This window comes from Rhinoderma darwinii, chromosome 4, assembly GCF_050947455.1.
Source record: "Rhinoderma darwinii isolate aRhiDar2 chromosome 4, aRhiDar2.hap1, whole genome shotgun sequence".
Lineage (NCBI taxonomy): Eukaryota > Metazoa > Chordata > Amphibia > Anura > Rhinodermatidae > Rhinoderma > Rhinoderma darwinii.
Window position 1 is genome coordinate 257,611,474 of NC_134690.1, and position 12,099 is coordinate 257,623,572.

The window sequence follows — 12,099 nt, forward strand, 5'->3', positions numbered from 1 at the left end:
ATCGGTTTCCCTGTGGATTTAAGAAGGGGGAGGTATGTGGCGGAACGGGAGTGGTGTTCTGGAAACCAAGTGTCAGATCATGTCAGTTTTTCCTACCTGTACCACCTTTACACAGTTGTTCTTAAATGAAGCCCGGTGATCGGCCCTTGTATCATCCCTTTATTCCCCTCTATTTCCCCTCCTGGACTCTCCCATTATTCCCCTCTATTTCCCCTCATAGAATTTCCTCTTTTGGACTGTTCCGTGCGCAGGAGGCATAGCTGATGTTGCATGACAGTTGGTAAGAAAAAGCAGTTGGAGGTTGGAGTCAGCCATTTTACAGATGGGGTATCCAGGGTCCAGAGTAAAGAAAGAAAGCAGAGTATTTACCATCAACCAATAGACTTTATCACAGCGAGTGGTATGTGTACTGTGCCCCCCTGTGTCTCCCTCAAATAAACACGCTATTTTAACTGTTAAACTATTTTCTTCGTCCGCCTGGATTATTTCACCCACAACGGCGATACCAAACACCCGGTATCACCACACCCCTCCGTGAGAGATCAAGTGGTTCCAGATATCCATTCAGCGACTCCTTTTCATACCATGTTGTATGACGAAAAGGAGACACCAAATCTATGATTTCCTGTCTGTTCATATACTGTGCAATAAAGTGTCTCTGTTTACTGAAAAAACGCTCTGTCGTCCCTTCTTTATGTCTCTCCGTATCCAGGCGATCTATACCTAGGAGTTTTTTTAATTGGGCTGGCAACTACATGATAGTAGGATTGTTCGGGATCAGCCAATTTTGTAAGAGGCATCTTTTTGCCACCAATAAGGTAATATGAACCACCGAGGGAACACCCTTTGGAGTAATAGAAGTCTCCTCGTCAGGGGGTCTCACATGGTGGAATAACATGCATTGCAGTGATGATGGTAGGGAATATGCCCAGAAGGACTCAATAATATCGGCCTGTCCCAAAATGTCTGGATAGTCCGGGCACGCCCAAATGCTATACTACATATCAGATCGGATTGCTTTACATTTAGGGCACACTGTGATTCTATCGGGACACGAGGCAGAGGCCGGAATATTGAAACCATATATAGCATTATGCATGAGTCTGAAATAAGATTCCCTCCATCTTTCGTTAATGAGTTCCTTGCGTACTATCTCCCAACCCTTTAGTATGATATTAGCTATTTCTGGGTCTCCGGTCCTCCTTTCCCAGGAATAATACCAGTCTGTCGGCTGCAGTTTTATGGCCTTGTTCCGGGTGATATTGTATAGAGAGGAAATAGTGGCTTTCTCCGCTCTAGGGCCCATCATTTCGTCAAAGGTGTGATCAGTCGCCTCTGTGTGTAGTGAGTTTAGTCTGTCTTTACAGAACTTCATAATTTGCATAATAGGGAAGTTATGTCTATCAGTTAAGCTATATTTTTCTTTTAGCTCGAGCATAGCGAGTCACCTCGGGCATTCCGAATTTATCAGATGCTGGGCAACCATCATGTTCCCTAAATTAACCTTAAGGACATGGTTTACAGGGACATATCATAGTTTATGCCGTATGCTGGCTGTGGAGACATCTAGTAAGATAGTAGTCTTGTTAACACTAAAGGGTATTCTAGTTTTAGAAAATACATGTTATTCTTTGTATAATCAAAAGTTTTAACATTTTCCAATATATTTTCTGTATCAATTCTGTATAAAAACCTGTGCATCGTCATGGTCCGTAATAAACAATGTAATCAAAAAATATAATAAATGTCGTAAAGGAAACATAAGTTCATCGAAGAAATATGAAACATTGAGAATTCCTCACCCTATTTTCCGTCTACTCAGTATTTTAATACTCTATTGTCCTCCATAATTTTTTTTATTAATTACGAGTTAGTAAGAGGAGAATTATCCAAAGGTTACAGGATGCATCCTATCCTATCTACAATACGAAACTGTTAGAATACCAAATCTAGCAGAGATTCTCATCTTGTGTGGTATGATAATAGGCCAGATACACTCCTTCCCTTAGCCGTTGGTGACTTCCCTTTGTGCATCTTTCCCCTTTCAATGGCAAATTCATCACATTAAATATTTAAAAGTTCTGATACCTTTGGACCTATAACTTTGGTTTGTTACTTAAAGCTATTGAGACAGAATTCTCTAGACGGTCTAACGTCACTTAATCTTAGTTCGAGAGAATGAACACTGTTTTCAATGTTTGCTGTACTACTTTCAAGTGCTATCAATACTGTTACCTAGGTGTTTCCTCTGTAAGCTCACTTCACTCTCGCTGGCCTTTGTTTGGGGGCGTAAACTGCTAAAACCTAGCTTATCGGTACTCACCAAGCGGAAACAGGATGGTGGAGTGGACTTGATAGATTATCACCTTTACTACACAGCCGCATTATTTACCTGTATTATTTATTTATTTCATTGTGCAAGGTTAAGCGGTGAGTGTCTTTAGAGACCTCCATTGCCTCTCTCCCTTCTACCTCCATCTTGTGGCTCCCCCCTGTCCTCCCACCCCAACCCCAAATCCAGGTCTTTTGTCATTAATACCTATTGATGTTCGGTGATCATTTTTTTTACAACCTACATCGTACATCTAGCTCTGATCCATTGACGCAGATTTTTGGGAACCCTTGGTTTCCTAAAGGGTATGTGCAGATCATCCATTTGTTCTAAATTCAAATATCTACGCACAACCATCAGCCACTTTTTGAAAGCTTCTCAATTGTTACCCTACTCTGTCTTAGCTTCCGATGAGTTCTCTGGTTGCAATTGACTTCTATACCAGCAGTTACTGTAGTTCGTTTTTATCGCTCTCTAACACCCAATACACTCCCACATAGAAAGCTCATGTACTTTGCACCCAAAAGAATATGCCCTCACAAAACTGTCTAATTGATCTATGGATGGCTGAGGGATAAGATGACTAAAACTGATACCCCATCCCCTTTTTGGCAAATGGGAACGTGATTTAGGGCGCACTTTGACCACTCGTATAAATCATCTATCTCCGTATAGATATATACGGTGTTATCCAGGTAGTAGAAAATGCTTGATTTGATCCATAAAATGTACCCTTCCACTCCTGATATCTGTTGGCGGCGCAACAACACCCTAAGCACATAGAGATGTAGCCGTCTTTACCTTGACTTTTAAGGGTATGTTCACACGGCGGGGGTCCGTAACGGCTGAAATTACGGGGATGTTTCAGCCTGAAAACATCCCCGTAATTTCAGCCGTAGCGGCCTGTGCAGGCGCTTGAACGCCGCGTCAATTACGGCCGTAATTAGCGCTGCTATTCAATGGAGTCAATGAATAGCGGCTCCAATTACGGCCAAAGAAGTGACAGGTCACTTCTTTGACGCGGGCGTCTATTTACGCGCCGTCATTTGACAGCGGCGCGTAAATATACGCCTCGTGTGAACAGACAAACGTCTGCCCATTGCTTTCAATGGGCAGATGTTTGTCAGCGCTATTGAGGCGCTATTTTCGGGCGTAATTCGGGGCAAAAACGCCCGATTTACGTCCGTAAATAGGCCGTGTGAACATACCCTAACGCATTAAATAAACAATGGCTAGATCTCTTATCTTGACTTTTTCAATGGCTTTTGTTGTGTGATATCACGCTGCAGCAAGTTATCTGAATCAAGTTAAAGATGGCTACATCTGTACTACCATATTTGGTAGCAAAGCCCTGACAGTCAAATTTTGAGAGGGTTTTTTCCTTAAATAAACACAATTTCCCCAGCTAAATGTCCTTATCTTCCAGATATTACCTTGCTGTCCCTGATTCATTTTCCCTTACCAATGGCTAAAAAGGAGTTATTCGAACACTTTCTGGAAACAGCGCGGCAAACTATAGCAGGACATTGGAAGAAATAGGAGCTATACGAGCTTTTCTTGAGTGTTTTAATAATATAAGGATGGAGGAATGAGATGGATAAGCTCTCTTCCTTCAGCCCTGCATCCTGTTTCGGGACTTTGATGGGTTCAGGTCATGGCTGGCCTCTAATTCCCCATGGACTATTTGCATTCTCAGCTTTATTTACAGTTATCCCTTTTCCCCTTCTTCCCCTCAGTTCTTTTCTATTATGTTTGTTCAGCGTTTGTGGTCTTCGTCATGTTATTGCTCAAAGTAGAACGGATTACTGTGTATCTGATAGGGCTAGCACTCATGTTATTATCGATTGGGCTGGTACGCCTCTACTGCGGACTTAAATTCAGTTGTTATTTGTCAGACTTCCTGCTTCTGCTTTTGTGACTACTGCATATGTTCTGTTTTTTTGTTGTTGTTATTTTCAGTTCAAACATGTCAGTATTTCTTGACTCGCTTCTTTTTATTTCTGTGTTATATTCTGGGTATTTGGACATTTTAAATAAACATTGATTTAACCTAATAGACGAGATATACAATAAAGTGCGCAGGACAAAAGGCTTATGTACAATAGTGATCAAAATATGGTTGGTGTTTAATATGGTACTGACAGGAAGTACAAAAGCTATGTAGAATGTAGAAATGCAGAGCTCTGATAACTTAGAGATGTATTTAGTCTATTCAACAAGTAAGTATTATTAAAAGTGACTATCACAATACATAAAACTTCAGTAGAGAAGGAGTAATAATAGTATCGTAGATGGAGGTCAATGTAGAAAATAAAGGGTTAGAGAGGGGTCAGACTATATTGGTGGGGGGGAAAATACTGTGGGGAGAGGACTAGACAACTGGATAAGGAGATCCTTTTGTTACAAAACAGCAGTGAAAATAAAAATGCCCAAATAATGTCAAATAATCACATTTCTGATAATAAAAGTGAAAGGCAATTTAAAATGTATGTTCACAAATGGCAGAAGTATATCAAACAATATGGGGGAGATCGAGGCCTTGATACTGGAAGAAAATATTGATATAGTTGGTGTTGCTGAAACATGGCTAGACTCTTCTCATGACTGGTCTGTAAATCTAGAGGGTTTTACACTTTTTCGGAAAGACAGAACAAATAGGAAAGGCGGTGGTTTATGTCTGTATGTGAGAAGCGATATGAAGGGGAGTGTGAATGAGACATTAGTGGGTGAAGACTGTGAGAAGGTTGAAACATTGTGGGTGGAACTAGAAAGGGAGGTAAACACTGAAAAAATTACTTTTGGTGTAATCTATAGACCCCCCCCCCCCCCCCCAATATAACTGAGGAGATGGAAGGTCAGCTATATAAACAGATGGAGTGGGCTGCATAGGCTGGTACTGTAGTGATAATGGGAGATTTTAATTACCGGGATATTAATTGGTGTCATGATTTGGCTTCAACTGCAAAGGGGAGACATTTCCTCAACCTGTTGCAGGAACATTTTATGGGCCAGTTTGTGGAAGACCAGACTAGAGGTGAAGCTCTGTTGGATCTGGTCATTTCTAATAATGCAGAGCTTGTTGGGAAGGTCAATGTTCGTGAAAACCTCGGTAACAGTGATCACAATATAGTTACATTTTACCTATACTGTAAAAAACAAACACAGGCTGGGAGGGCAAAAACACTTTATTTTAATTAGGTCAATTTCCCCAGGATGAGGGCTGCAATTCAGGACATAGACTGGGAAGAACTAATGTCAAATAATGGTACAAATGATAAATAGGAGATTTTCAAATCTACTTTGGGTAATTATAGTGGAAAATTTATTCCTATAGGTAACAACTAAACGACTAAAATTAAACCCCACATGGCTTACACCTTCTGTAAAAAGGGCAATACAGGACAAAAAAAGGGCATTTAAAAAATACAAATCTGAGGGTACATCTGTAGCCTTTTTAAATGATAAAAAGCGTAATAAAATCTGTAAAAATGTAATAAAATTATATTAAAAATATAAAATGAAAGGCAGGTGGCCAAGGATAGTAAAACAAATCCCCAAAAATTCTTCAAGTATATAAATGCAAAAAAGACAAGGTCTCAACATGTAGGACCCTTAGATAGTGGTAATGGGGAGTTGGTCACAGGGGATCAAGAGAAGGCAGAGTTACTAAACGGGTTCTTCAGCTCTGTATATACAACAGAAGAAAGAGCGGCTGATATAGCCGGTGCCAGTGCTGTTAATATATCAGTTGATATACTGAATTGGATGAATGTAGATATGGTCCAAGCTAAATTAAATTAAAGAGGCTCTGTCACCAGATTTTGCAACCCCTATCTGCTATTGCAGCAGATAGGCGCTGCAATGTAGATTACAGTAACGTTTTTATTTTTAAAAAACGAGCATTTTTGGCCAAGTTATGACCATTTTTGTAGTTATGCAAATGAGGCTTGCAAAAGTCCAAGTGGGTGTGTTTAAAAGTAAAAGTCCAAGTGGGTGTGTATTATGTGCGTACATCGGGGCGTTTTTAATACTTTCACTAGCTGGGCGCTCTGATGAGAAGTAACATCCTCTTCTCTTCAGAACGCCCAGCTTGTGACAGTGCAGATCTGTGACGTCACTCACAGGTCCTGCATCGTGACGGCCACATCGGCACCAGAGGCTACAGTTGATTCTGCAGCAGCATCAGCGTTTGCAGGTAAGTCGATCTTACCTGCAAACGCTGATGCTGCTGCAGAATCAACTGTAGCCTCTGCTGCCGATGTGGCCGTCACGATGCAGGACCTGTGAGTGACGTCACAGATCTGCACTGTCAGAAGCTGGGCGTTCTGAAGAGAAGAGGATGTTACTTCTCTTCACAGCGCCCAGCTAGTAAAAGTATTAAAAACGCCCCGATGTACGCACCTAATACACGCCCACTTGGACTTTTACTTTTAAACACACCCACTTGGACTTTTGCAAGCCTCATTTGCATAATTACAAAAATGGTCATAACTTGGCCAAAAATGCTCGTTTTTTAAAAATAAAAACGTTACTGTAATCTACATTGCAGCGCCTATCTGCTGCAATAGCAGATAGGGGTTGCAAAATCTGGTGACAGAGCCTCTTTAAATAAATGTGCACAAGGCCCCGGGACCAGATGGGTTACACCCTAGAATTCTCAAAGAGCTTAGTTCAGTTATTTCTGTCCCCCTTTTCATAATATTTAGAGATACTCTAGTGACTGGTATAGTGCCAAGGGACTGGCGCAGGGCAAATGTGGTGCCTATTTTCAAAAAGAGCTCTAGGTCTTCGCCGGGTAATTATAGACCAGTAAGCTTAACATCCATCATGGGGAAAATGTTTGAGGGTCTATTGAGGGACTATATACAGGATTATGTGACAAAGAATAGTATTATAAGTGACAGCCAGCACGGTTTTACTAAGGACAGAAGTTGTCAAACTAACCTGATTTGTTTTTATGAAGAGGTGAGCAGAAGCCTAGACAGAGGGGCCGCTGTGGATATAGTGTTTTTGGACTTTGCAAAGGCATTTGACACTGTCCCTCATAGACATCTAATGGGTAAATTAAGGACTATAGGTTTAGAAAGTATAGTTTGTAATTGTACTCTGAATGGTCCCCGGTTATAAGTGGTGTACCCCAGGGTTCCGTGCTGGGTCCACTATTATTCAACTTATTTATTAATGATATAGAGGATGGGATTAATAGCATTATTTCTATTTTTGCAGATGACACCAAGCTATGTAATATAGTTCAGTCTATGGAAGATTTTCGTGAATTGATGTTTGGGCATCCAGTTGGCAAATGAAGTTTAATGTAGATAAATGTAAAGTTAGGCATCTGGGTACCAACAACCTGCATGCATCATATGTCCTAGGGGAGCTACACTGGGGGATTCACTTGTTGAGAAGGATCTGGGTGTACTTGTAAATCATAAACTAAATAACAGCATGTAATGTCAATCAGCTGCTTCAAAGGCCAGCAAGATATTGTCATGTATTAAAAGAGGCATGGACTCGTGGGACAGGGATGTAATATTACCACTTTACAAAGCATTAGTGAGGCCTCATCTAGAATATGCAGTTCAGTTCTGGGCTCCAGTTCATAGAAAGGATACCCTGGAGTTGGAAAAAATACAAAGAATAGCAACGAAGCTAATAAGGGGCATGGAGAGTCTAAGTTATGAGGAAAGATTAAAAGAATTTAACCTATTTAGCCTTGAAAAAAGACGACTAAGGGGGGACATGATTCATTTATATAAATATATTAATGGCGCATACAAAAAATATGGTGAAATACTGTTCCATGTAAAACCCCCTAAAAAAACAAGGGGGCACTCCCTCCGTCTGGAGAAAAAAAGTTTCAACCTGCAGAGGCGACAAGCCTTCTTTACTGTAAGAACTGTGAATCTATGGAATAGTCTACCGCAGGAGCTAGTCACAGCAGGGACAGTAGATGGCTTTAAAAAGGGCTTAGATCATTTCCTAGAACAAAAAAATATTAGCTCCTATGTGTAGTAATTTCTACCTTGTCTTTTCCCATCCGTTGGTTAAACTTGATGGACATGCGTCTTTTTTCAGCCGTACTAACTATATAAGATACACATCTGAAATATAGCTTTTGCAATAAAGCGCATAAACCAATTAATGGTTATGGAAGGAACGAGAGAACAGAGGGAAAGTTTAGCGAGAAGTCGGCTGCGTCGGAGATAATTACAGTTCTCTAATCAAGGAAGTATAGAGATTTGGGGAGGCGCAACGAATCCAGGGACGTCACAGTTTCTAAATTTTTGCATTCATTTCTATCAAGCAATATGCTAGTATGTTTTTCATTAATGAACATGTGGTCCAATCATAATTTAACATCCCTAAAAGGGACTGTTCGCTTTTTCCAAGAGCTAATAGGATATATGAGAATAATTTTAATTGAGAATGAGTAAGGTCTGGTAGTTTAAGGTGTAATAATTTGGCATCTTTACGTATTATTATGCCAAATAAAGTCTGAATTAAGCCAAAATACTCGGCTCCAAAATCTCATAGGTTTAGGACAGGTCCACCATATGTGATACATGTCCCCAATTGAGGAGCAGCCACAAAAACATGTAGTTGGGGATTTGGGAACCAGATACCACTGCATCACAACTTTGTATGCCGACTCCATAATCGATGTATTTATAAAAGTGTGAAACCACTTCCCAGATAAATCGCCAATTTGCTAATTCAATTACATTTCCAAGATCTTTGTGCCATTTACTGACATATAAAGTGATTGGGTGGTGAGGGGTGGCTAAGTAGCCATTTGTAAAGTGTAGATATAAGTCCCTTAGAGGTCGGGCATGTCTGGCTGATCCTTCCGAAATGAGAAAAAGAGCTTGTCACTTTTATTGCTAAAAATGGAAGTAACCCAGTTCTACAGTTGCAAGTTGCGACATCTTTGGATGTATTTAAGCCGAACTAAAGGATCCTGGAGTGGGTAGAGGAGAGAAGATGATGGACTTCCATAAAACTGTTGGACCACCACCACTTGAAGGCAATATATTTTTTCACACCATGAGGGAAAAGTAACATGGTTTGGGATAAAGCAGTTTCTCTTAGATAATATAGTTAAACGGGGGTGGGTAATGTTAAACTGATGGGTGAGCAAGTAAAAATATGATAACTGAAACATGGGAGTGATGAGCGATATGACATGTACAAATTGTGAATATGGGTAAGATCAAGAGTAGTATCACTATATATGAACCATGGATTAAGTAAGGCCTAGTGAAGTAAGGCAGTTAGGGTCAATTGGTCGGTTCCCTAGTTATATCCTACAGGAATAGGGGTCAGAAACTGACAACACCTATTAAAGTGGGTACAATAAAAGCTACTTATGTTGGCTATAGGTGTCGAGCACCATGGTAATTAGTTGGCTAGGCCTAGAGAGTTAGTATAGATTGGGACAATAAAACGCTCATATAAAAATCAGGTCTCCTTTAAGATTTGAACAAACCTTCTTTCAATGCTGAACTCGTTGAGATATGGTCCTACCATTATCTGTGTGTATAGTAAGAATGTCATAAAGATGGGGCGTCATTTCAGGTTAGGTCAACAGTGTAAGACACGAGTACATATTAATGGATAAACATATCAACTATGTATAAAGAGGCAAACTAGAGGCAAAAAGTCTTAAAAAACCTAAATATAGCTCAGAACCATAATCTGCCTATAAGGGTATGTGCACACACACTAATTACGTCCGTAATTGACGGACGTATTTCGGCCGCAAGTAGAGGACCGAACACAGTGCAGGGAGCCGGGCTTCTAGCATCATACTTATGTACGATGCTAGGAGTCCCTGCCTCTCCGTGGAACTACTGTCCCGTACTGAAAACATGATTACAGTACGGGACAGTTGTCCTGCAGCGAGGCAGGGACTCCTAGCATCGTACATAAGTATGATGCTAGGAGCCCGGCTCCCTGCACTGTGTTCGGTCCGGGACTTGCGGCCGAAATACGTCCGTCCATTACGGACGTAATTAGTGTGTGTGCACATACCCTAAGTTACTAAGTGGCACTGAGTAAGGCAGAGTCCAGCCCAGGCAGCCATTCGCAAACATCACTAGAGAATAATAACAGTGACTAAGTTGGCAAACATGAGGCAAACAAGAACCATAAAGTCTCAAGTAACGCATGGGGCTATAATCAGCCTTCAGGACCCTGAGTGTGACTGAGGAAAATAAAGTAGTTTCCAGACAACTGGCATATTAAGAGTCAGCACTATAGGGAGATGTCCCTTGGTCCAACTCGGTTAAATCGTCATGGTCGACCAGCGAGTGAACAAAAAGAATATAAATGTACTGAACATTCAGGTCGGACAGTCTTGAGTGTGGGTCACAGTGTTCATCTTTGTAGTTGTGGTCCTTGGTGGCTTATAGAGGCCTTACACCCAAATGGGCCCAACTGTGGCCTGTTCAAGGAAGCCTGGGATTGTTGGCTTAGTTGGTCTTCAGGCTCAGTTAGCAAATTGTAAAGTCTTCAAGATTTGCTTGACATCTTCAGCTGATGATGGCGAGTATTTCTTATTGTCAAGTTTAAATTGGAGTGTGAAGATTTATTTCCATCTGTATTTTATCTGGTTTTGCTGGAGCATAGTTAAATAGAGTTTCATACTGTGCCTCTTTTGGATGGTGATGGGTGATAGATCTGTGAAAACTTGTTAATCATGACCCTGGAAGGCCAGAGTGTTCGCTTCTCTCGCTTTTTGCATTATGGTCTCTTTGCTAGCATAATAAGTAATTTTGACCACTATATCCCTCGGTTTGCCATACAATCATTTTGGGGCCCAGGTTCCGTCTCCAAGCTCCAACAGCTTCCTGCTGTTTTGGCTCCTTCAGCGTAGCTGTGCTTCTCCGAACCATGGTCAATAAGAGCAGGGAGGTAATGGGAACAAACGCCAAAGAATTGTTGAGGATCAAACGCCTCAATTGTTAGCTGTTGTGCCTAGGTGTTGTAGAGCCACTTCAATGTGTGCCAATCTTACTTGGCTGCCTCCAAAACCCCCTCCCAATTGATAGATTTTAATTTCTTGACTTTTATAAATGACCCAGAGATAAATGCACTTAAGTTTTAAATAAGTCCGTACCAAGGTGGTAAACTAGTCAGTAATTTCAAACTATTCTGGAGCTAGCCAAACAAGATGTGCCAATAGTCTTTCATCTATTGTCAAAATCTAGGTTTCTATTTAAAATGCCTGAAAGCAAAATAGAGAATTCAAGATTTCACCTGACATTTTATGTGTCCTAACTGTCACTTTTTTTCCTTCTCTCCCTGTTCGTTAATAAATCATGTATAGCAAGTCATAAAAAGGAAATTTAAATTATACATCTGTGAATTCTAGCAGGGCAAACAACAATGAAAAGCAATATGTGTTAGTTTTCCACAGCTGATTGATAGGTCTAAATATTGATATATGGGCGAGCAATTGCATAATGTGTTTGTCTTGTCTCATTCTTTGCAGAAGATCAATGAAGCAAAACAGACCCAACGTGAATGTTATGAGAAAGAGCTGATTAACCTGCGCATCAAATTTGAGGAGGAGACTGTACAGCTAAAAGAAGCACATGCAAAGACGTTAGAGGAAATGTCATGGAAACATCAAGCAGTGCTCGAGGCAGCACAAACCTCTACAAATAAGGAGAAGAAGAAGCTACAGATGGTGAGTCACAGTGAATGCAGACACAACACTTAATTGAATGTCGCTATTTCTAAGCTGGCAGCACAATATTTAT

General features: G+C 40.7%; 1 protein-coding gene across 7 annotated transcripts in view; it reads left to right on the forward strand.

Moving 5' to 3' along the window:
* The window catches only part of FAM184A (family with sequence similarity 184 member A), a 273,827-nt gene that overhangs the window by 197,873 nt on the left and 63,855 nt on the right, over nt 1-12,099 (forward strand). For all 7 annotated transcript variants that reach the window (XM_075862406.1, XM_075862407.1, XM_075862408.1 and 4 more), the window contains one exon: nt 11,829-12,026. In XM_075862406.1, coding sequence (XP_075718521.1) covers nt 11,829-12,026 — 198 coding nt within the window. The remainder of the gene's footprint in view (nt 1-11,828; nt 12,027-12,099) is intronic.